The sequence below is a fragment of the Plecotus auritus genome (genome assembly GCF_963455305.1).
Source record: "Plecotus auritus genome assembly, chromosome: 4".
NCBI lineage: Eukaryota > Metazoa > Chordata > Mammalia > Chiroptera > Vespertilionidae > Plecotus > Plecotus auritus.
Genome location: NC_137775.1, coordinates 127,506,336 through 127,532,823, shown reverse-complemented (window position 1 = coordinate 127,532,823; position 26,488 = coordinate 127,506,336). Strand labels below are relative to the sequence as shown.

General features: G+C 39.4%; 1 protein-coding gene across 1 annotated transcript in view; it reads left to right on the top strand.

Annotated features, from left to right (window-relative positions):
- CEP41 (centrosomal protein 41) overlaps positions 1-25,127 on the top strand; it is a 37,834-nt gene extending 12,707 nt beyond the window's left edge. The window contains exons 3-11 of the mRNA XM_080664075.1: positions 6,238-6,285; positions 10,372-10,433; positions 11,704-11,773; positions 17,460-17,604; positions 19,228-19,379; positions 19,774-19,841; positions 21,135-21,249; positions 21,859-22,074; positions 22,677-25,127. Of these exons, the coding sequence (XP_080520201.1) occupies positions 6,238-6,285; positions 10,372-10,433; positions 11,704-11,773; positions 17,460-17,604; positions 19,228-19,379; positions 19,774-19,841; positions 21,135-21,249; positions 21,859-22,074; positions 22,677-22,825 (1,025 nt within the window). The 3' untranslated portion in view covers positions 22,826-25,127. The remainder of the gene's footprint in view (positions 1-6,237; positions 6,286-10,371; positions 10,434-11,703; positions 11,774-17,459; positions 17,605-19,227; positions 19,380-19,773; positions 19,842-21,134; positions 21,250-21,858; positions 22,075-22,676) is intronic.
- The last annotated feature ends 1,361 nt before the right edge of the window (positions 25,128-26,488 follow it).

Sequence of the window (26,488 nt, the reverse complement as noted above, 5' to 3'; positions counted from 1 at the left end):
TCATGGATTGACGTTCAACCACTGAGCAACACCAGCCCAACAGTATGTGGTCTTTTATACCTGGCTTCTCTCACTTAGCATCAGTGTGTCAGGGGTCAGTGTTGTTATAACATGTGTCAGTGCTTTATTCCTTTCTATTACCAAATAGTATTTTGTATAGATATTCCACATTTTGTTTATCCACTCATCAGTTAGTGGACATTTGGTTCATTTAGACCAGTGGTTGGCAAACTGCGGCTCGCGAGCCACATGCGGCTCTTTGGCCCCTTGAGTGTGGCTCTTCCACAAAATACCACGGCCTGGGTGAGTCTATTTTGAAGAAGTGGCATTAGAAGAAGTTTAAGTTTAAAAAATTTGGCTCTCAAAAGAAATTTCAATCGTTGTATTGTTGATATTTGGCTCTGTTGACTAATGAGTTTGCCGACCACTGATTTAGACTTTTTGGCCATAATGCTGCTATGAACATTAGTATACAAGTTTCTGTGTGAACATATGCTTTCAGTTCTCTAGGTTATATACCTAGGAGTTCAATAGTTGGTCGTATGTTACCTCTGTGTTTAATTTTTTTTTTAGGAACTGCCAAACTGTTTTCCAAAGCAGCTGCAATGCAGGAGGGCTCTATTTTCTCCACATCCTCAAAAATTTTTTATTGTCCATCATTTTGATCACAGTCATGGTTGTAGGTGTGAAGTGTTATCTCATTGTGGTTTTGATTTGCATTTTCCTAATGACTAATAATATTGAGCACCTTTTTATGTGCTTATTAGCATTTGTAAATCTCCTATGGAAAAGTGGCTATTCAAACCATGGGCCCATTTTTTAAATTGTGGGTTATTTTTCTCTTAATTGTTGAGTTATAAGAGTTATTTTATATTCTCTGGATTCTGGACCCTTATCAGAAATATGATTTGCAACTCTTTTCTCCCTTTTTGTGGGTCATCCAGGGTTTTTGTTGTATTTAGCTGGAGGAGTAGAGAAAAATACGTCCACCTCATCTTCCTGTAAGTAAATGTCTCCCAAACTAGTTTTTAATCGTTTTGGAAAGGCCAAAGTGTGCTTCATTGCTTAAAACTCAAAGTTTAGTTTAAACTCAGTGTGGGAGAGTAGTTTTATTTTAGTGTTTAATTTCTTTTGTTGTTTCAAATTAAATTGTTTTAAAGACAAATTAGGGAAAAGATTTTAATTTTTTTCTATGCATTTTTATGACTTAACCTCCCTGTGTATTCAGTATAGTGGCCTGTGTATTATATGCCAAGTTATACTACAGATCCCTTTAGCCCTCTTGGTAGCCATCAGAGCGCGAGACAATGCAAACCTGTGTTCTGTCCAGTTATTATCACTTATATATATGCCATAAGGCGAAAAGGGTGAGGAGACCTGGTTAAGAAAACACAAGAGTGACCTTATAGCCCAAGTGAGAGTAAAGAGTTCCCATCTGTGGTGTGTTTTAAGCTCTGCCATCAGAGTCATAGAAACAGGCACAGAATTGAGTGAGCATTTCTCATTTCTAGGCTAAATAGATAGGTCCTTGATCTTTTCTGACCAAACTATGAGTAATTCAGAGTTAATCACAAGAAATCAAGAATTTCCTGGTATCTCCTATCTTCACCCAAATCATTGGCTACTGAGTTCTTCAAAGACTGATGATCCCTTCTTCCTTGGTAAAGATTGTTTTTTATGTCTATACTTCCGATTCTACTTCTCTTATAAACTCAAACACCAATGTATAGCCATGGCTAAGAATGTCAGAATTATTTTGAACTTCAAATATTTCTTTTGTTCCATAGGTGCCTGGGTGTATCTTACCAGCTCCCCAGCATTGCCAGACTGTACCATGAATGGATTATGCTTCTGATGAAATCCCTGGTGGCGTTTTGTTCAGTTTCCACTGCAGGGTTCTCGTTTATTCTCAAGCACCCTCTCTGTGTTTCTGTTCTGCAGCACCGTGGGCTGATTAAGGAACACTTTCCAAACCACAGGGCTCCCCCTTTGTTAGTCTCCTACACTCTTTCATTGCTTGTATTATCCCCTCATTTCACTCCATTTTCAGTCTAATTTCAAATTTCTTTAGCTCTCTAAAATTCTGTAGCCTTCTCCACTCAGTGTTTTCTAGCCTTATTTTTTTTATTCACCTTATTTTTATTATCTCTGCACAAACTAGTATTTTCTTTTTTCTTTAGTCTTTACTTTTCCCGAATTTTTGCTAATAGCCTTGATCTGTAGCAGTCAAACTCATTACAGTCTAGGTACTCTTCATCTTTTTCAGTATTTAATTCTTTTTCTTATGTCAAAGGAAGAAATGTATGTGAAAGCCTTTTACAAACCAGAAAGCACTATACACTCGTATAACTTATTGAGATTAACAAAGGACCACTGTGCCTCTTTCACGCTTTCTGCTTCTTCTGAGCCAAAAGAACTTCTCCATAGAGGAGGGGAATATTAAAGAAAAATAAAGCAATGGAGTTGTCTCTTAGCAACCGGGTCTGCCTTATAAATCTTACTTTAGATTACTGCTGCTCAAAATCACTTGCTTTTCTTACTGGCTTAGTGCAAATAATGTTATTAAATTATCAGAAAAGAAAGGAAAAAATATACTGAATGAGTCACTTAGTTTATCGACTATGCTCTATCTTTGCATAACACTATTGATATAGTTGGGTTGTCTCTTTCTCTTGGTTCAAATTGAAAAAGTTTATAAATAAATCTTTTATTGCAACTTAAGTTGTAAACTAAGTAGAAACTAAATACCACCTTATACATTTCTAGGTTACCTGACTCCTGAAACAATATGGGTCGTATAGGTAGTACTTAACGGATACTGCATATAAATCAGGTTGTACATTTAAAGAAAAGCGGGTGTGCAAAACTCAAACCAGATTGTGGTATGAGTGTGTGCATTATGAAAATAACTCGTGAAGATTCTTCAGATATCTTTTAGTGCCTCCTATGCTAGACAGTGGAAGAGAGATATTCTCTCCGTGTGTATGTATGTGTGTAAATAGTCCTTGGCTTTCCCAATAATAAGGTAGATAAACTTGCACACAAATAAGGCAGTGAAATGATAAATGCCTGTGAGTGGAAAGCCAAGCTCAGAGGATGGAAAGGTCCCTCCCAGCTGGTGAGCTATTATGATTACATGGACAAGGTGATATGTTCAAGATTCCAAGACTAACAGAGATTTTGTCACTTTTGGTAATTAAGGCAAGATTGAAGTGTAGGTAAGATATTGGTGGCTTCAACACTAGAGCAAGGAGTTTAAATTTTAGCCAGTAAGCAATGGGGAGCCACTGACTTTTTTTTTTTTTAAATCAAAATCTTGTCTAGGAAAATTTATCGTGCAATAATTGTAATTTTAATTCTTTCAAAAACTGGTTTGCTGATATTCCTTTAGGCTCCTTACTCTTGTATAAAAAAAAAAGATGTTTATAAGTTAATCAATTATAGAATTGTTTTATTTCTAGTCTCTTTAAAGGGTAGTCAGAAAACTATTTTCAGATGAAATTAGATCTGGTAAGATAAGCTAATTAGTTAGACTTTATCTGAAGAGGGGTGGAATACTACTTTTCATACCTTCTAAAGTCACTGTTAGGGAACTTTGTGTCGATTAGTTAGCCATCCTGCTGTCTCAGTTCTCCAACTGGGACAATGCAGAAATCCACCATTTTCTTTTTTTTTCTTCCTATGAGGATAGAATGAATATCTTTAGTGAAAACAGCTTTTTATCAATGGCCCTCTTAGATTTGTTCTTAATTTTGCCAAACATTTGTTTACCTGAGCAAAAGACTTTGTTTCCCTGCCTTTTCCTTTAGTGGGAAAAACAAACAGTGGGAGTGACAGCTTGTTGGGAGGCACTGCTGGTACAAAGATGAATTGCTGTGTAAATACTCTGAAAATGTTGATAATTGACTGTTAGTGAAAATGCAATGTGGTCTTTTGTTTTGTTTGTTAATCCTCACCCGAGAATATTTTTCCATTGATTTTTAGAAAGAGTGGAGGGGAGGGGGGAAGGCAGAGAGAGAAACATTGATGTGAGAGAGACAATAGATTGGTTGCCTCCCGCATGTGCCCCGATGGAGCCTGCAACCCAGGTATGTGCCCGTGACCAGAATCGAACCCGAGACCCTTCAGCCCACGGGCCAACGCTCTATCCAAACCAGCTAGGGCAGGAAATGCAATGTTTTAATAATAAAGACTATATAATAAGGTTGGCTATTATTTTCCATGCATAGTATGCCCTGGGGGATTTAGAACATAACATGCTTCCCACCTGCTTCTGTTAAGGAAGTAACACTTCCTACATATTTACCTCACAGTTAAATCGTGTTTTTAAAACATTACAACTAGAGAAGCCATGTGTTTTTGTGAGCCATATTAGATTCACAAAGGACTACTTTGTTAATCTAGTCATTCCCTTGCTGTGTCAGGACAAGCCAGCACTCTTTCTTTGTGCCTTGGTGTTCTGGTGAGACCGTCTGAAGCTGCCCTGGCCAAAAGAACCTGCATGCCAGCAACATGCAACTGCCAGGGACTCGGGGACATAGAACCACAGCTGTTACGTAAAATAGTTTAAGAATAAGACTGTGTGGTGCTGCCGAAACCGGTTTGGCTCAGTGGATAGAGCGTCGGCCTGCGGACTGAAGGGTCCCGGGTTCGATTCCGGTCAAGGGCATGTACCTTGGTTGCGGGCACATCCCCAGTGGGAGGTGTGCAGGAGGCGGCTGATCGATGTTTCTCTCTCATCGATGTTTCTAGCTCTCTATCCCTCTCCCTTCCTCTCTGTGAAATATCAATAAAATATATTAAAAAAAAAAAAAAAGACTGTGGGGTGCTGAGCAGCACACTGTTTGCCCTGTCTTCTGCCCCCACTGCATTGACCACACCGCTCCCACCTGAGTTCAGAGTTGCAGGGAGAGGGGGGGATAGTGTCTGGGAAGAATCATGGTTTCCACTCTGGAAATCTGGTCACGTCTCAAGTCAGTTCCAGCCTGAAGAACCTAGAAAAGATCTTATTTGATTCTAATCCTGCTCTTTGGTGCTATGTGGCTCTCTTCTGTGTCTCTTGAGAAGACGCAGGCAATTCTGTCTCTGAACTTTGGAAGGAGAGACTCCGGCTCTAAGGCTGCACACCGAGTCCAGATTCCAGAGAGTGTGTGTCTTCAGATGAAAAAGAAACGTATCTCAGTGGAATTCAATTCCATGATGAATAATAACAAATGACATAAGTTATTTTTGAAAATGAATTTTGGGTTTCAGAGCAAGACTATTCTTTCTCTACTTCTGACTTAAACATGAAGAAAAATTCAGAATACTCCTTAAAAACAGTAGTTCTTGCCATTAATTGAAAAGCATTTTGATACCTGAAGTTGGGCTCCTCTCAAGGTCTAAAAGTTAGGAGCACAATTTTAGAAATAAGAAATTATTTTGCATGTTTTTCCCTCTTTGCTATACCTTTTAGGTGCCATATAGAGCTTGCTCTATTGACTTGAAGCAAATGAAAGCATGTCCAGTGAAAATCACCTCTGGCTTGAGAACCAGACTGTAGTTCATTCAGAAACCAGAATGATCCTGGCCCAGTTTTAATGTACAAAAATGCTCCAACCCACCCTGGCTGGAACTTAGTATTGTAGAACCAGGCTATAAAACATGATGGCTGGGGACTCTCCACACTGTGGGAATCTGCTGTTATTTCTCAGCAAATCAAATCCACCGTGAATTCCAGTGTACAGACTGTGTGGTCTCGTTCAGGCTGCAACATCAGCATGAATAGGGGAAGGCCAAGTTTAGGAAAGAGGGAAACCACAAGACTTAAGTGGAGAGGAAAGGGTTGCTTGGGTAGCCACAACGGCACATTTTAGACATTTGAAGATCATTGCCTCTCTTTCTCCTTCTTTCTCCCACATAAAGATTATGGTAGGAATAAAGGGAGGGAAGCCTTGACTCAAAAAGGAAAAAAATTACATCAGATTATCATCTTTACTGACTGGGACTTCTTAATGTTTATTGGGTGTGCACCCCAACTTAACACATTTGACCAAACATTTCCCATGATTCATCATCATTTAATGACACTGTATAATCCAAAAACGATTATTACTATGTGTGGCCCATTTGCTTCCTGTAATTCTGTAAGAACAGGATAGGAAGGCTTAGAAAATACTTGTACTCCATTTTGTTTTCACAGTGTTATTGATTTCCTTCCATTAAAAACATATCTAAAATCTTTATTCTCTTTTTTAGGTAACAGTATGACTAAATACATTGAGAAGCTAGAAGAGATCAAAAAAAGTAAGTAGCACTATTGATGGGCTGGCATAATGGAACCCTGTAGTAGTTCTATAAGTTGGTTATTAACAATCGTAATCATACTCTATAACTGACACACACGGAGAGCTATGGGAGTCCACTGGCAGGTGGCTGGAGAGATGTGGGAAACACGTTACCTTCCTGGTTAGCTGCCAGGATTGTGGCTTGTGGGTCGAGTTGTGCCTGACTTAGACCTCAGAGGAGATGTTAATGTGGGAACGTAGAGTGAGCAGTGAGAACCTGCGCTTTGGTTTCATTGTTCTACGGTCTTCTTAGCCTTTTTCAAGGTACTTAATCTTTCCTACTTTCTCTGTACCTGAGATAGGAGTAATAATATCTTATTTCATAACATTCTTTGAGTATAAATTAGTACTCATGAAAGCCTTAGAGATGAGAAAGAGCTTATTCTTAAAGTGATGTTATACATTATAAATTCATTGTAGTCTGCTTTCTTTTAATTAAAAATCATATTTCATGCACATTCTTTTTAAAAACTAATCTGCAAAGATATGCCACGAGTCACTGAGTGTATTGCTCTTGTACAAAATCATGATTTTTCAGTCTGTCCAAAACAGATGTAAAATGTACACATCAAGGCCAGACTTAAAGAAGCAGAAACATCTACCTCCTCAGACGGATTTGCGCCTATCTTCAGTGGAACACAGTGCGAGGGGAGTATTTAGCTAATGCGAGGAAAGAGGGACTCACTCAGATAACAGTTCAGAAGTTGGCTCTGGTAATATACATCTTCTGGGAAGAGATTACTACAAATCCAGAATTCAGAGAACCTTGTTTTCACACAGCAGGCCTTTTAATTTAAATGATAATGTTTCTGTTCCTTTTGAATTGCTGAGAAACCCCAGATAATAGATGTGGACTCTGGAGCAGCTTTCTGCTGACTCTGCTGTTTGCCTCAGTGAGCTATAGGACTAATGCTGGAGACATTGGTTTTCTAATGTGTAATGTCACGGTAGCCTTTTCTTTTCTTCTTATATATTCTATATTATATTTTATACATTACATTGCACTTTATATTGTATAACTATGTATTTTAAGGATATATTAACATTCTAAATGAAGAAAAAAATCTTGTTTACTCACCTGGGCTGCATTATCGTCACCCTTGGTTCATCCATGGCAGGAAAATCCAGCTGGCCTGCTTCGAATTCAGTGTGTAGTCTCTTTCACCTCCTATCCATTTGTAGCTGAGCATAAAAGCTCACATGTCCACACCAAAATTTGTCCCCTAAAAATGTCTTGTTCCACCCAGGTTGCGGAAACCCTGTTTAAAACATTTCTTAAAAGCACAATGTGGTCTCTTTAATATCTAAACTTTAAATGGAGCTTTTCTCCCCAAAGAAATACCTCTGGAATGGAGTCCTTGAAAATGCTTTTCTCTTTAGAAGTTGTGGGCTTCCTTTTAGTAAGACAGGAGGTTCCTCTCACCTGGTTTCACACACTTTGTGCTGATTCCCTGACTAGAATTACTTCAGCTTCTGGTTTGGGATCTACATTTTGGACGATATTTCCTTCTCTTATCCCATTTTCTGTTGTAGGTGTTCTTTTGGGTCAAAGGGAGGAGAATATTGCCTTGTTTCATGATACCCTAGACCCATCACTTTTCTCGGATTACCTTAGATGCCATGTCTTTCTGTGAAATCACAAACCTTGCTCTGTTACTTCCTTTGATTTGTCTTCCACTGTGAGCCCAACTTCCCTTTGCTAATAACGTGTTTTAACAAAACCCTGAAAACTCAGAATTCCTTTGTAATCTGAATATTCTTTCAACTCTGCCTGGGGAGAACAGACACTCTGTGTCTATTGACCACTTACAAAGCGTATTCTTGGCTTCTGGTGGTTAGATGACACTAGTTGGACCCAGTGTGAAACATCCTAGATAGTTAGGTCTCTGTCCTTCCAGTAACTCGAGAGAGACAGGCTGAGCCTCCAGACTTACTGGAGAAGCAAAACTTGATAGCATATCTGAAACGCAGGTTAATTGTCTCCATCACGGAGTTGGGAGAAGCTACCAGTAGCAGAAGCTCCATTCTTAAAGCTCTGTTCGCCCTTGCAAGGACAGACTGACAGAGCTTTCCAAGCCATCCTTTTTATAAACTTTAAAACTTACTGTACAACGTCTAGTTTGATCTTTTTATCTCTGAGTAATAATGTCAGAAAGTCCTAGTGATGGCTGCCCTTCTAAACCAGAACCAGGTATGTAGAGTTGAGGCTCAAATGTGCAGTGGGATTTCTCGTGCTTGCGAGAGGACACTAGAAATGTCAATCATTAGAATACAGCTGAACCAGTTTTTTGTTTGAGGTAATTCCTACTTATTTAAAGGGGGTTTTAATGTACTTAGAATGTGAAGAATTGGAGAAGTATTTCAAACTATGTAACTATACAAAAAGAATATCGGTAGATAAGTGGCACAGTGCAAACTACTTGAAAGCGACTGACTGTTTTCGTTGTCTGATTTATCACCATTTTGATTTAAATAAGTGACTTTTGGTGGACGGGTTAGTGGCGATTCAGTTGCACTTGTTATTGCTTGTGGTCAGCCTATTAGGGTCTACATCCTGGTGGGTCTCAGAAGCTGGTTTGCATCTAGGTTTGTTACCTTGTATCCAGAAGAAGCTGTTCTAAGAATTTTCTAGAAATAATGGTCAGTTATTAGCCAAATCGCTCTCTTTAAGACATTTTAGAACAGAAAAGCTTTAATTCCCTGTAAGACAAGAATCTCATGTAGTTTTTAAGGTAATAGTTCCTGACTCTGAGTCATAAGGTGTTTGGTAAATCAAGCAAACATTATCCTCCAAAATAACTATCCGGTCTGTGCTGGTTTTTTGGAAAATTCATAGAAATGATTAGTACACCAGGTAAACAGTCTTAAGTATCTTAATCCTTTCCTTTGTTGCTAGGAGTCTTGGCTTATGAGACGTTGTGCTATGAAGGCCACAGTAATTATCCAGCTAACTGACCTTTAGTAATTCTGAAGTAATGACACAGTCTTTAAGGAGCCCTGGGCTCCAATAAAAACACCTAAAAGGAGAGGAGTAAAGGGTAAGAGTGGGAGGGAGTTCAGTGCTGAAAACTTCAGAATTGGCAGTCATTTTCAGAAAAGTTTAAGGAAGCTAACTGTTAACATGCCTCTATGGGGCAGAGATTAGATAAAGTGATATTGGCTGAAAATTTTTAAAAACTGTTTAATGTGATACATAGGATTATTATCACAATTACAGGAGTACCCTCACTGGAGGAGTTATGTCTCAGAACTGTAAAGATAGCACTGAATACATGTTGATGTTTTAGGTTGATTTTTACTTTAATTGTAAAAAGCACATACCATAAAATTTACTCTTAACCATTGTAAGTGTACAGTTCAGCAGTGTTAAGTATATTCACTTTGTTGTACAGTAGATCTCCAGAACTTTTTCATCTTGCAAACCCGAACAGGTTGCTTTTTATTGAAGTGGAGTTGAAGAGAAACTGACACAAAAGATGGTCAGGAGCAGTCAGGACTTTGTGCCCAGAATTGTGCCCGGGGGTAAGGGAGGAAGTGTTGTCCTGGCTCTCTAGCATAGTTTGTAACCTCAGGAATGTAACTGTCCTCTTTTCAGGGCAGGGTTTGACCTGGGGCCACTCAGCTTAAGGGTCTCTGTCCTTGTTTATAAGATGCAGATTTGTTTCCCTTTATTCTGAAAATAGTTTAAAGCAGTTTCCAAAAATGTGGTACAAAATGGCCAAAGTAGAGATAGCATGGTAAGAGAAAAATGGTAGACTAATGAAATAAAGGCAAGGGATAAAGTCTCTAGACACAAAGAGGTAGCTATTCAATTATAGGCTTTCTACTGGCCCAAGCAAAGGGGGGGGGGGAGGAGAGGGGGAATGAAGAAATTATATAATATCAACCACTTTTAATTTTGAGGATATCATGAGGATTCAATGAGGTAAGGTATGTAAAAGCACATAAATAACTTGAGAAATATACCATATAACTTGGTGATTATAAAGAATGAATACCTCTGAGAAAGCAAAAATAAACCTAGAAAAATATTTGTGCTTTTCAGATTACAGATACAAAAAAGATGAGCTTTTCAAGAGACTAAAAGTTACCACCTTTGCCCAGCTGGTAAGTTTAATGATCCTCCATTGGAGTAAAACTTGTCTAATTTGTGCTGCTTTATGTGAGTATCTCTAAATTTGATTCTAGGTAATATTTGCAATGGGTTTCTTCTGATTATTTATATTTTACCTGTGAGAGAATTAATTGGTGTATGATGTGTGTATTCATTGGAGGACAGGGTGAAATTTTTCTCTCTTCTTGGTAAGAATTTTATAAAGTTAAATGTGCATTCTACTTTTAAATCATCAAATTTGTGGTTTAGGTTTTTTTTTCCTTGTCCATTTAATTTAATATTTAGAATCTAGAATTCTGGACTCGGGATTGTTTGTACATTTTTCTCTGTGTAAACCAGGTGATCGCCCTCCGATGACTGAGTTTTTTTACAAGCCTTTCTTGGGCTATTTTGTTACTTTGAGAAGGTCACTTTCTCCTTTCATTTGAAAATTATGGACCACATGTCTCTCTGGTACCCAAACAAGAGTTCCATGGATGTAACTCAAGATGGATCTTGGGTCCTATGAGCTAAATTTTAAAAACTGCTTCAAAATCTATATGTAAGGCCCTAGCCAGTTTGGCTCAGTGGATAGAGCTTGCGGACTGAAGGGTCCCGAGTTGGCAACCAATCAAGGTGTCTCTTCTCACATCAACGTTTTTCTCTTTCTCTCTCTCTGTCTCTCCCTCTCCCTTCCACTCTCTCTAAATAAAATAAAATAAAATAAAATAAAAGGAAAGGAAAGGAAAAATATCCTCAGATGAGGTTTAAAAAAAATCTATATAGGTGTACAATGTTATAATCAATGTACTCATAATTACATTTATTTCTTCCTTGCATGAAGAATTTCTGATTACAATTTGTTATTATAAGTATTGCATTTTTAAGAAATAACATGTTAAAGTATAACATACGTAATACTTTCAACAGTAACGATTTTTTTTAAAAAGTAATAACATGTTATGTTGGGACTAGAATATATATGGACGCAGTTTTAGACTCTTACCCATATTTCTTGTTCTAAATTATCTTTTTGGCCTTTTAAGTTTATTCTGCAATGTCTTAAATGAACCTTTTTCTTCTGGAATGGTCATCTCCTTACTCCAGGAATGACCACTCCTGGAGTAAGGAGACCTGAGATTTAGTCTCTAGTTGAGGACACTGACAGTTTCTTAAAACAAGAGATCTTTGATGTTCCCTGTCTTTTGTAAAAGACAGACTTGCCTCTGTTTAAAGACAAACAAACATAGACACATCTCCACATTTCATTCCTTTTTTTCTCAGGTCATCCAGGTTGCTTCCTTGTCAGATCAAACACTGGAAGTGACAGCTGAGGAGATTCAAAGACTAGAAGGTAATGAGAATTGAGGCTGCGGGAAAGTAACGGATTGACCGTTTGACTGAAGCGCTCGCCCTCTGTGGCTGCATTCCCAGCGACTTGGGACTTTGATGTACCTGTTTGTAATTAGATTGTTGCTCTCTGAGAAATGCTATCTGCTGCTTTAATTGTTAATTCTTACTTCTTTTTTAAAAAAAAGCCATATGGTTTTCTGGCTCTAGCATTTGTAGTTTTAAATGTCTTAGATGTGTTTGATATACTAATTACTTTTTTTTCCAACAAATATTTTTAGTGTTTTCTATGTATGTACAAGCCACAGAATTAGGTGCTATGAGACTACAAAGATGAATAAAACCCAGCTCTACATATATGGAGTTTGTAATCAAGCGTGCACATGTGTTTGCATGTTGGGTGAGGAGAATGATAGCAAAAACACAAAATCACTAACATGGCAGAAATTCGTAATGGAGCACTGAAAGGAAGCTATCATTTGTTGAATTCATGTATATTGCTAGGTACTTCACCTGAGTTTTCTTATTTAATTTTTGCAGAAACTCTAGAAAGAAGGTACTCTTTACAGGTGAGAAGCCCAAGCCCAGAGGTGCAGTGACTTGCTGAAGGTGATACAGCCAGTGAGGATACAACTCTGTGTGTCTCCCGTGGCAGCCTGTGTCTGCTGGGGAGTGCCGGGGGAGGGAAGGTATTTTCCAGTTAGAAAACAGGTAGACTTTCTTAAGGCTTCTGAACCAGACCTTCCAGGTGAGGCTGTTGCTGGCTGAGGAGAGACACCGAGGAGAAAAGGCTGAGCACAGGCACGGAGAAGAGAAAGCTCCCGGCATGCCGGGGGAATCACGTAATCCAGTCTGGCTGTGGTCTGAGGGAGGAATAGGTGCCTGGTAGGAGATAAGACCAGAAAGATAGGTAGGCTCCAGATTTCCTTTCTTAAATGCCCAGTCGAAATAAAACCTCTTCGTTGTACTCTCATGAAAGGCATACACAGAGCTAAGGTCTTTATTTTATCCTGAAGCACTCACCAATCAATGTGTGGCTGTTTATTGATGGAGAATGTGTTTTGTTAAGGTTGATGTAGGCCAGGAATTTGACTTCTGATTTCAAGACAAGTTTCTCAGGAAGTCTGAACACTGGATTTGTGCAACTCAACTGTCATTTCCCTGGGCTTGTTTTTGTTAGCGAGGATAAAGGGAATCTGAAAAAGCCAGGAATTTATCTTTGACAGATGCCTCTCACACAGCAGAGAAAGAAGGGCTCTTTGTAATAGAGATAATTGAGTCTCCTCATACAAATACACCCAATTTTAACCTGGTTATATAAGTACCTGGATTGGGTCTTTTAATTCATTATAGAGATTGCAGCACCAGGACATATGGGCTCATGCAATTTTCTCTTCTGAGATGAATTTGCACAGCAAAATAGGCTCTTGTAAAATAGGACACCATAATGTGTGAGTAATATTAGTGTTTTTCTAGTGCTCTACACAGAATAATAACTCACTCAGGAATGCCTGTAGGACAGATTGTATCTGTTTGCATATTGACTATCTTTGAAGGATTACAAAATCTCCTTTTGTAATGTTTATTTTTTCCCTGACTTAAAAGTGTATTTTTAGAAAATTAGAGAACTGCAAAAAATATATAAAGAAAATTAAAATAACTAATAATCCCTGTTTTAAATTTTGTTGTCTATTGTCCCCCCTATCTAACTCCCACCCAAATCCATACTCTTTGTATATAGTTTTGTATTATGTTGCTTCCAGTTAACATTTTGTCATGCAGACTTTCCTGTGTCATTAAATAGACTCACAGAGCTTCAGTGTAAAGGTCATGTGGTCAGATAATGCCAACTCTTTGGACATACCATAATTTATTTAATTATTTCCCTATTACTGGGGCACTACAGTTTTTCTAATTTTTCACTTTTATAAAATAATGCCGCCGTGTAAATACATAAGTGCTTGTGTGGTTCTGATTATTTCCTGGAGATAAATCGCTGCAGATGGACAAAGGGTAGAACTGTTTTGGAGGCACTCAATGCTGATTCCACAGCCTCTCCTGAAGGTTCTGCCTCTGCATCCCACCGAGTGCACGAGAAGACATGTTTCTCCCCATGCTAGCCAGTGCTGACATGGTTTTATTTTGAATGTCTCTGATAGTGACAGTGAGCTCTGTGTGTGTGTGTGTGTGCGTGTGTGTGTGTGTGTGTGTGTCATACGTATTTCTTTCGAGGATATTACAGGTCCTTTCCCATTTTTTTCTAATGGAATGTTCACCTTTTACTTACTGATTTATGAAAGCGTTATATAATTATGATATCTTTTTAATTTGGAAACCAATACAGCCTTGGAAATAAAGGAGAAAAGTCTTTACTTGATGATTTGGAACAATTTCCAAGCTATATTATTAAGTAAAAATAAAACAGCAAAACAAAAGCCAAAGTATAGAGCAGTATGAATCGCGTTCTTCTGGACATTTAAAAAGGGGAGGAAATAAAATATATGCAGAAGTATGTAGTTGTTTTATTCTGGAAGGAGACATAAATATGTGAAGCTGGTTCCCTTGGGGGAGGAGGCCCGTGGACCGTGCGTCTGGAATCGGAAGAAGGCTTTCTTTCCACATAAATTTATGTTGTTTGCATTTTTACCTTATACACATGATCCTTTTTTCAATTAAAGAGCTAGTTAATGTTTTAAAACTCTGTAAATTAAGTATATGAACCTTTTCTCATCCATATATGTTACAGGTATTTTTTCCTAATTTGTTATTCACCTTTTAATTTTCTTTGTGTTGGTTTTGACATATATGAGATTTGCATGTTTGCATGATTAAATCAGCCTTTCATGTTATGTTTTGTTTTATTGCTTTAGATTCATAAATTCTAAAATAAGATAAATTATTTACCTCTATTTTCTTCTATCAGCTTGCTTGTTATTTTTGTTTTAATATCAATCTATCTGTTACATATATAGGGTGTCCCAAAAAAGTGTATGCACACTTTACCAGCTGATGATCACTTAATTTTCACTCCTTTTCAGGTTTAACTGATTTGAAATAATGGGTGAAGCCAGACTAATCTTTGAACAAAGAAAATGTATCCTAAAGTGCCACTAGACTTTTTTTATGGGGATACATAAAAGAAAGTTTATGGCACAAAGCCGGCAATAGTCGACAAATTGAGAGCACACAAATACTGAACGAAATGATTCTTAATATTTGTGATTTCATTGTTTCACATTATCAGCAGTGCCTGGACCAGAATGGTCATCAGTTTGAAAACAGGCATTGACACACAAAAAATACTCATTTCTGTAGATTCTTTTAAATTTTTTTAATGAGCTGTATGTTAATAAACACTGACTTTATGATCATTCAAAGTGTGTATACTTTTTTGGGGGGAACACCCTGTATATGATGTGAGAGGTTAGCTAAAGTTGATTTTTCTAGATAGTTGACAGCTGTTGAAATCATCGGTCAACTATCTAGAAAAATAGTTCTCCTTTATCAACTGATCTGTGATGCCACCTTGAACATATGTTAGCTTCTTATATATATTCTAGGATTTGTTTCTGTGTTCTCTATTGTATTCTATTGTTCTGGTTGTCCTTCAGCGTTGCTTTTATCATTTATCTTTTCAATATATGTTACTATTTGATGAGTCAGGTTCTCTAAATTTTTATATATGTATGTATAATTTTTTTGTTCTTCTTATATTTAAAATCCTTTTAAACTTTTTTTTTATACCATTGGGATTTGTATTAAGGCTAAAAAATAAATCTGGAAAGGATTAAACCCTTTAACTTTTAGTCACCCAGTCAGGACTATTCAATGTATGCCACTCTCTTCATTCAGGTTAATGTCCCTAAGTAAATTTTTATAAGACCTATAAAGGATTTACAAGTTTTTACTGGACCTTTACATTTCTTAATTAGGTTTATTTTGTAGGCAAGTATATTGTATATCTGTAATTGTTATTGTAAATAAGATCTTCATATTATTTTCTAATTGGTATATAGGAAAAATATTTTGTTAGTATTTATACTTTTATCTAACCACCTATTTATTTTCCTTATTTTTATAGGAGTCTCTTGAAGTTGCTCTGTATATTTTATCATATCCAAATTAAGATCTCATTTCTTCTCTAATTATACTGGTTAGAACGGTAAATTCTCAGACTTTTTGGTAATAATCTCCCTCCACACCATAAAAATTATTGAGAACCTCAAAAAGTTTTGGTTTATGTAAATTATACCTATTAATGTTTAGGGTATTAAAATTCTAAGCATAACTTAAAAATATTTACTCACTATTTCACCCATTACAAACATAAGTAACATATTTTTATGCAAAATAGTTATATTTCTAAAACAAAAAAAATTCTGAGAATGGAATTATTTACTTTTTTGGGGTAAATCTCATTAGTGTCTGATTTAATAGAAAACAGGTGATTCTCCTATCTTCTGTATTCAATGTGTTGCAATATGCTATTTGGGTTGAAGCATCTGAAGAAAACCTGGCCTCACACAGACCTGCAGATATAAAAGGGTAGTGTTTTAATAGCCCTTTCAGTTATTGTGGTTATTTTTCTTTGATACAACGCCAAAACAACAACTGATAGTTTCCTAAAGGTTAGTTGTAACATAGAATCTGAAACCATATTAATGAATTTTTCACACCCTGTTACATTAAAAGCCATCGGTCTGTCTTGCGCTTTGAATGAATCTTTTATCCGTGTATGATTTTATAACATCATGCCTTGGTCGTGCGAAAATTACTGGTTCACTGAGTTATGAAGATCTTCCCAATGTTGACAAATTTCATTACACAGCATCAAAAAAAACCCCACATTTATCAATCTCACCGCCTATCTTATCAGAAAAAACATTAAGTATGGGGAACAGTCAAGCTCCCGATGGTACATAGCTTTCAAAATTACGATTTTTATTCAAAATGTAATCATTGCAACAAATGCCATCAGTTGTTTTCCTTGAAATGACAAGTTCACTTTTCACTTAGATCATTTTTTTTTAATGTCTGCCAAATGCACAAGTCTAAGTAACCAGTTTTTCTCAGATTTTCTTCCAAGTAAAAATGGTGTTCATGGCAAAAGCAGCAATAATCAGACTAATGCTTTTCCTTGAGACAACCATGGGACTTGGGTATGTAGCAAACTGTCCGTATGCAATTCCCCATTTCATCACACAGAATATGAAAAAGGCGTGTGCATGAGGGTACAATTTAATAAAGATGTTAATTATTAGTGCATCAGCAGGGACGGTTTTTAAGTGAGACTGCCATAATAACTGTGATTGCAGGTTGGTGAAAACCAGGATGATTGCTAATAAAACTTAACACCACTACCCTGGCTCTTGGTAAGGCACTAGCAGTTTTATCTACCATTTTATTTGCACCATCAGGGCAAATATCAACACAGTAAAAACGATGAGTAACATCTCAGCATCATTATGAAAACAATTTTTACCTTGCAGATCCCCTGAAAGGGCCTTGGGGACTCCTGGGGTACACAGATGGCATTTTGAGAACCTATATACCTAATCTGAGAATTTATAGAACAATTTAAGTAAGGTGATGTGAGCTCCTTATCTTGACCTAATTTCAGTGGCCCTGCCTGATAAGTAAATATAGATTGTACCATTAAATGTACTTATTTCTTCATTTGCACATTTTAGACAACGATTCTGCGACTTCAGACCCTGATGCTGACGTCACTGCCAGCACCAATGGGAAGGGGAGCCCCAGTGAGCAGTCGCCGAGCCCTGTCCAGTTCATAAATAGCGTGGGAGCAGGGGACTCCAGTCGCTCGACACTCCAGAGGTACTCCAATCGGATCCATGCTTCCCCTGCATCTTACCTTCATATCAGACTAGAGACCGATTTCAGTGGCTTAATTACCTCAGATTGGCAATGGTGAAGCCCCACATTCTCACCCAGCCTTCTACTTTCTCTTTATGTAAATGCCTCCTCCTGAATCTTCCCACAGCATCCTCCCTCGGTTAATGTAAGACTCTGTTGATGGGAGAGCATTAATTTTCACACCTCGCTTCCACTCTTCTCAGCCCTCCTGTATGCTTGTTTGCTATCAGGACCTAGCTTTACAACTACTGTCTTTTGACTCAGAGAGCATGATTCTCTTCGCCTTTTCTGTCTGTTGCCCCTTATAAGTACCCTGACTAGAATCAGAAGGAAAATGGAGAGGCGCACACAGGGTTCTGCTATTACAGGTGCAAAGAAGAGTGAGAGCAGCCCTCAGTGTCGATTCTCCAGCTGCACGTGGCTGGTCCTTCTTCCACACCCTGTGACGTAACACTTTCTCACAAATATTAACTGTTGATTATAAGACAATGCTAATTTTTGGCACATACCCATTCCTTCTACTGGTAAAGTAGTCCAACTAGTGAAAGAATTGCTATCATCTATACCATTATTATTATTTTTATAACTACTTTTGTGCAAGGACTCTAAAATTGCATTCAAAACAAGATAGACCAACGAGACTTCCATTGAGGATAGAGTTTCTTCTCCTGTGGTTCAACAAAATGTGCACTACATGGCACATAGTTATAATGCTTATCCAATTTAAATGCAGAGTTGGACTTGCTGTGGTGGGAACTATACTGCATGTCAGTCTGTGGTTTGGCACACATGTCTTCATATTTGCCAGGAAAGCAATCATCTTCTAATAGAGACACTTTACTACTTGCCATTTTGTTCATAACACCTACTCTTCTTGTTCCTTTGATCCATGTTTTAACCCCATTTTGCCTATAATATTAATATGGTGACCAATTTTAGTGATGTTATGACCTTATAATAGAACTGTCAGTGGTGAACTCCCTCATTTTAATCCTAGCTTTTCCTGTGTCTGATTGTATGAGTGTCACCAAATCTAAAAGCCTCTTCAACCTCAACATCATAACCTATAAAATGGAAGTAAGTACACATAACTACTAAAAACATTAAGGTTCAAAATCCATATTGGATAGACTGTATGAATAAATTAAAACATTGTTGTTACTTTACATTACATATAGAAATGCCTTCATTTATCCTGCCCCATCAACCTTATACTTTCCCCTTTTGCTCTGCTTTCTTACGCCCCTCAAAATTCCATTGGGTTAATTGTTCGCCTCTTCTTTCTCTGAATGCTGCCCTGATTGCTGGAGGCAGCATGCACCCTACAGTTTCTACCCCCTCAGCCAGGCTAATGACCTAACGTACATTGTCGGAAGGTAAGTATGGACCCTTTCCTTGGGGTCCAGTGAGATAGAATAGGAATCCACAGGATCTTGTATTCAGAAGCAGAACTGAGACACTATACCCATTTTCCTTTTTCTTTGAAGTGTCTTTTGAAAAGACACTGAGCACTCTCTCGCTATTCTGAAGAAAAGCATCTGACCTTTAAGACTAGTTGCTGCTGACCTACTTTTCCACTTGCAGCGTCATCAGTGGTGTTGGAGAACTGGATCTAGACAAAGGGCTAGTGAAGAAAGCAGAGCCCAACAGCAAAGACAAGCCGTATCCTGACTGCCCCTTCCTGCTGCTAGATGTGCGCGATAGAGACTCTTACCAGCAGTGCCACATTGTTGGAGGTAAGAGAGAGGCGGCCTCAGAGTGTTTCACTCCCAACAACACTGCCCATTCTTGCATCCTGGCCCCCTGACCATATCCCATGGTCAGCAGTTAAGGAACCATGTGCTAGCCCGGTCCATGGAGAGTTGGCTTTACTATAATGCTGTGAGACAGGCCGATGACGCTCTCACATGCTCAGGGCCCAGGGCTAACATCAGACACAGTCAAGTAAAAGCTTCATATTTCGTTTATAGTGTCCTGTTTCTTTTCTTTCACAAAAGTATTTAGGTTTATGGCTTGTTGATTTTGAAAATATATTTCTTTAAGCTCTTAGTGAGATTTTAAACCCACTGGGGAGGGGGGTCAAGTTGTACTAGGAGAGCTACAAACTTCCTAATTTTCCTTTCTTTACAGCTTACAGTTACCCAATTGCAACTCTGTCTAGAACAATGAACCCTTATTCAAATGATATTCTTGAATATGTATCCTTTGTTGCATTTTAAGGAGTTGGGTCATGATGAGGTTTGTAATAATCAAACTTACCAGGAATCATACTCCTGGTAGGAAAACTCTGTGAAGGACTTTTGATACGTCACTTGATTTTAGCCAAAAGACCGAGAAGCAATGTGTGAATGACTTTTTATAGTAATTAGCTTATTTTGGCATACTTTAGAATTTGGATTCTTAGCTGTTACTGAGTATGCTGACTATGATGGCAGATGGTTGCAAGACATACTGCACTGGGCCAAAGAACATCAGGTTAAAGGTTATGATCCATTAAGAGTTAGTCCTGTCCTGGCCGGTGTGGCTCAGTTGATTGGGCATTGTCCTGTGCACCAAAAGGTTCCAGGTTTGATTCCCGGGCAGGGCACGTCCCCGATTGTGGGCTTGTTCCCTGGTGGGGAGCATGTAGGAGTTAGAAATGGTTGTTTCACTCTCACACTGATGTTTCTCTCTCTCTCCCTTCTTCTCTCTCAAAAGAGTCCTAAGACGTTTTTCCCCCAGAAAGCTTTCCCAAGTAAAACTTAAGTAAATTTTCTTCCTTCTATTTTAACTTTTTTCTTCTTAAAATTTTAATATTTTTGCTCATAAAAATCATACAAGTAGAAAATAATTTAAATACTGAAATATGTGAGAAAGAAAATTGAAATATTTTATAATCACCCATTTGAACAACTCCTATTACGTTTTTTGTATATTTCACTCCAGACTGTCTTCTATGCATGTTTTAACAAAGTAGAAATCATACTGTCTATATAACTTAGTATCTTGCTTTTTCCACACTTGATATTACAATGTACTTTGTCACACTAACACACGGCCTTTATAAACTCCATTTTTGATGTAGTGTAAATGTCTTCAGATGTACTATAATTTACTAAAATGTTCCGCTTTATTGTAGTTTTTTTTTTTACTATGATAAACAAGGCTGCGTTAGAGCATATTGAACATAAAAGTTTTTCTACTTCCTTGCCTGTAGAATGGACTTGTAATACTCATTCTCCAGGGTTGTGATGATAACAGAGCTGAAGGGTGTATAGTGTACCTAGTGCGTCTTGAATCAGGGTTCTAAGATAAAAGAATACCTGCTCCATTGGGTTCCCTGACAGGAAGAACTCTAGTAATTGCCAGTGTGATGGGTAAAGAGAGGGACCGTCTGGTGTTGCCCTGAATTCAGAAAGGTGAACTGGGACAGCTCTCTGTTCCTTGGGGGTTTCTTGTAGTCTAGAAGCATTAACTCAGTGTGGTCAAACCTTAACTCGTCTGACTCTTAGAAAAATGCTCATGGCAAGATCATCATTCTGTATGACGACGACGAGAGGCTGGCCAGCCAGGCGGCCACCACCATGTGCGAGCGGGGATTTGAAAACCTCTTCATGCTTTCTGGAGGTGAGCGAGCGGGACTGTGTTCTGCTCCGGACTTTAAAGGCTGAAATTTGGGCTCACAATCCTTCACCTCCACTCCAGCCCCTTTTTCCTGGGAGGTCAGGATTTAGTACAGGCATACCTCGGGCACATGCAGATCACCACTACCAAGCAAGTATCCCCATAAAGCGAGTCATAATCTTTTTGCTGGTAGAGGGTCTTGCCTTCAGTTTGTAAAAAATAAAAATAAAAAACATCTGTGAGGTCTGCCTGTGCTTTGGAAAGAGAGAGCCGTGCGGCTGAAAGGAGGCAGTTCTGTGAAACCTCCCTGAGCTTTATCGGCACATGTTTTAAATTCCTGAAATACTGACATTGCATCAGGGCTCTGTGAGAAAGCTTTGATGCTGAGGACTTACGCAGAAGGATTTCTGGTGGAATTCTCAGAATCCCACATAACAAGCGACATTTTCTGGTGTAATTTTCTTAATGGCGAAGCAGTTGAGAGAGATTTCTGCGTCCTTGTGCTGGCCTCGACTTGAAAACCAGAGATTAGGAGGCATGCGGGCTCCTTGTCAGGTTTCGCCTTGGCCTCACAGTGGTAACGCTGTTTTTTCTATGATCTCCCACACCCAGGTCTCAAAGTCTTAGCTCAGAAATTCCCAGAAGGACTGATTACAGGTTCCCTGCCAGCATCTTGCCAGCAAGCCCTTCCTCCTGGTTCTGCCCGGAAACGATCCAGCCCCAAAGTGCCACCCCCACCGGCTGAGAATAAGTGGAGATTTACCCCAGAAGACCTAAAAAAGATAGAATATTACCTGGAAGAGGAGCAGGGTCCGACAGACAATCTCAGTAAGACATGTTGACCTTTAGAGATAACACTTTCTGTAGAGCTTGAGATTTGTGATCCCTTGTAATATATTCAGAGTCTTCCAATATTTTGGAAGGGTACAGGAGCTATGCAGGGAGGGGGGCAAGCGGAGGTGAGCCAAGATTGTGGCAAGAATTAGGCATTGTGCACAGATAGGAGAGAAGAGACTTGATCAAAGTGTGTGTCTCAGGCAGAGTTGAGAGGCCAGGCTCAAGCATCCAGAGTCCTTCTTGGAAGTCTTCATTTCCTTCTGTTGCTTCTAGGCACACAAACCACTTCAGGCCTTTCCTCTGCACACTGCCTCCTCCTCTCTGCCCTCTAATCGCTCCTGCTCACTTCTCTGCCTAGAAGGAAGGTGGGACAGGCTACCTTGGCTGGGTTTCCTTTCGTCTCTGCCCTTTCCCCCACCGTTAAGATGGTCACAAGGATAAACAGTAGGTTTTAGCCTTAAGTGAATACTGGGTATGACTTTATTAGCTTAAAAGTGGTTGTAGCATAAGACTTCATTGACTTAAAAGTGTACTTGGCAGATTGTCCCTGGGACCATTCTTGTAGCTCTCTCCCTGCTTCCTTGCTCCCTCAGGCCGGCTGAGCCACGCTAACACCTCGGCAAGAGACTCGAAGGTCCCCGGCACCCGCAGCGGTCAGAACCTGTCCACTGGGGGCCCTGCCAGCCACGCGAGCCCCCGCTCTCAAGGCAGCGGCCACCTGCAAGGCAAACCCTGGAAGTAAAGACTTTGTCTGTCCCACTCAAATAAATGTTTTCTCTCCTTGCGGACCCCTGAGCAGTTCCCCAGCTGGTCCTTTTCAGACCAGGACATGTGTGATGGGCCCCTGCCCTCTTCCTCTCCAGCTCCGGAAGGGTTTGTACACAAACCAGAGGCAGCACAGGCTCGTGTCCGCCCGTCATCCACACCATATTCACATCTCTGGAACTGAGTAGGAAGAAAGGGTCTCAGTGGGGGTGGGGTTGGGGCTGGGGGGTTTTGTGTTTGAAATAGGGCCCAGCTTGTTTGGGTGTGTATCCCATGCTGTTGTGTACATACTTCATTCACATCTGGGGTGTTCTTCCCCACCAGTTCTTTCCACTCACGTTCTTGGTTCCATGGAGGTTGTCCAGAGAGGCTTTGCTGCCTGAGAAGCTGGCCCTGGGGTGCGGGTGACCCTTAGCTCTCAGCCTCCCCAGAGCCCCCAGGGGAGGGCCGCAGGTCGGGTGCTCTCCCCAGCATGGATACAGGCTCTGTGGTGAGTTTGGAGGCTGGTTCCGCGAGCATCACTCCATTTTAAGATTCAGTGCAGCAGCTCTCACACGTCCTGGACGTTCCTCCTCACGGCTCTTCCTGGAGCCAGCGCCGGTGGAGGTGTGTGCTCGGCTGCCTTCACTAGACACGGCCTCCCAGAAAGCCCTGGCTGTCCGTGTGCAGGGCTGTGGAGAGCCGCTGAAGCCCCTGGAGCTGCCCCTCACTGGTGTCTCTGTTAGGAATTTCCATCACCCAGCTTGGTCCATCCCACCTTAGATGGGCAGAAATTAGGGCCACTTGTAAACATCAGCTCCGGGTGGGCCGCCGAGGGCACACAGGTGAGGACACCTCCACGGCCCTTTGTCAGAGCTGACAGCCCCTTAAGCCCTTGCTTAAAATACAGTATTAGTCTAATTGAGTAATTAGTGCAATTTCCTACTTACTTTTCATTCTCATGGCTGAGCTGTGATTAGGAGGTTGTGATTATAGATTCTGGTTTGGGCCAGAATTTTGAATCAGCATTAATTGAATTGCTAGATGACTGACATTCATTCCATTTAATTGGGGGAACAAAAGACCTCAGGTAAGGATGAGGAACTCTGAAATCATCAGGAAAAGGAAAAGAGCCTTGTTAATTTTTATGGTCTGTGATCTGTAGCTGTGATAAGGAACTGAGGAATAAATTGTGCTTTTTGTCATGGCAACCAGCTTCTGAAAAGCCAACTGAAAATTGCCTATCCTTAGGTGGTTACTGCTGCTGGGTAAGATTTGCCTTAACGGCACTATTTTCTCGCCATCAAAAAAAAAAAAAGAGAGAGAGAGAAAAGTACTACAGTATTTCTAGCAAGGGGGCTGTGTTTGTAAGAGAAGTAAAGGTAATAAATATCTCATAGATTCATATGGAAAAAGAACTTTCCGATTCAGCCCAGTTCTGTTGCAGTATGTTTATTCCTCTCTCCTTGATTTCCAAAGTATAACATTTTCCAATGCTTTAGAAATCAAACAAACCAGCGACATTGTTCAGATGTCAAGCCATGCCCAGTTTTCCACAAGATTCAAGAATCTTGTATAAAATTCAGCCAACGTACACATAGCTTTAATGAGGAGCCTGTCATGTTTCCCCATAAATTTATTGCCGGAGAACTAGTGCAGCCTTTTGCTAATGCCAAAATGCTCTGCCTTTTTATTTTCTTTGCAACATACATTTTTTTAAATGCAAATTTTTCCACACTCAACTTTCCCCTAGCACGGACAAGATTTTCAGCCTCTTTGACATACATTTTTAAGAAAAAAAAAAAAAAACACAATTTTCTCTGTAACAAAGTTCTGGTTATGCCATTTTAAAGTTGACTAGTCAGGAGTTTAGGTTTCCCTACTCGATTCTATTTTGAGAGTAAATGGTAGCCCCCCTTTCTTCCTATTCTGCATCCCCATCACCAAACGACACTCAAGTGTTGGAAACTACTGTGTATACGTGGAAAGTAAGGTTAGCCAAACCCATCAGAATTGCTGTGCGTTTAGCTGAGCAGTCTGGCAGGCTGTGTGTATTTATGTGTCGTTCTCCATAGTGCTTTGCCCTGTTGGTAAGGATTTTAAGTAACTATTCCTAAAGACCTGTTCTGACTCTGCACTACGGGTGTTAAGTGGCACTCGCAGTTTTTACATGCTCAAGGTATTGCTTTGAATGTTTGACTTTACTCGTTTCTGCATTAGGTTAACTGACATGTATTATTTAAGTGATCAGTGATACTCTGTGCACTTATGAATGTTGAATATTAAAGTACGTAGTTATTAATTTGTTGTTTGCTATTACTATGCTGATATCTGCCAAATTCTCTCTTTCTCTCTGGTGAGATGGTTTTGGGGAGCCATGTGAGACTGGGGATATTTGTATAAATAAATCAGGAACCATTCCGGTGAGGGCAAGGGACGTCAGCTCTCTAGTCAGAGGCCTGAGTTTCATGCTCAGGCAGGGACTAATTGCCACCTTAAACACATGACAGCAGGGCTTTATTGACATTGTTTCAGGGGTTGACAAGATGCCCTTGCCTCGCGACCCCCTAAATGGAAGGTGCTTTGTCAATGCACGGCTGCAGCTCCATCTGCGCAGCGGTGAGGGCCCAAGTCTAAATAGTACATTCAATGCTCTAAAGCAGTGGTTCTCAACCTTTTTAATGCCGCGACCCTTTAATACAGTTCCTCATGTTGCGGTGACCCCCAACCATAAAATTATTTTCGTTGCTACTTCATAACTGTAATTTTGCTACTGTTATGAATCGTAATGTAAATATCTGTGTTTTCCGATGGTCTTAGGCTCTACAGCAGCGGCTCTCACCGGTTGAGAACCGCTAGCAGCGTCGCCTAAGACCATCGGAAAACACAGATATTTACATTACGATTCATAACAGTAGCAAAATTACAGTTATGAAGTAGCAACGAAAATAATTTTATGGTTGGGGGTCATCGCAACATGAGGAACTGCATTAAAGGGTTGCGGCATTGGAAAGGCTGAGAACCACTGCTCTAAAGGGTTATGTATTTAAGAAAGAAAGAAGGGAAGGAAGGGGAGAGGCGAGGACGCAAGAAGTGGGGCGGGAGGGAAAAGCTGCGTTACTCATTCAAAAACAAAAAGAACAATCTTGGGCTGTAATAATGTCAGATTTAATCTATTGAAAGGTAAAGAATGATTCAAATTACCTTAAAGTCATTTTATTTTTTCCCTTGAGTGGAAAGCCAGAACCAGCACAATCATTTTGGACTTGGTGTAAATCAGAATGAAAAGAGAACAAACAATGTTCATTAGTTGCTGAGGGATTTTTCCTATGGTGCTATTGAGACCAGACAAAAATTCTTTAGACTTTAGGCTACTCACCAAGAACACAGTACAAAACAAAACCTCCTTTTCTCTAATTCCCTTCTGGAATATAAGGGATATCAGAGTCCTAGACTAGGAAGAAATATGGAGGTAATTTTTCTTGTTTGGTTTTGGTTTCTGTCATGTTATTTATGGGTTATAGATTCTGTCTTTTGTGTTATCTGACTTTTTTAAGGGAGATAATTAATTTCTGTCCACCTGGATTTAAATCCATGACTCCCTTCTTGCTCTACTCTGAAGATAACCATTAAGAACCTTTCTTTTCCCAGTTCCAGAATG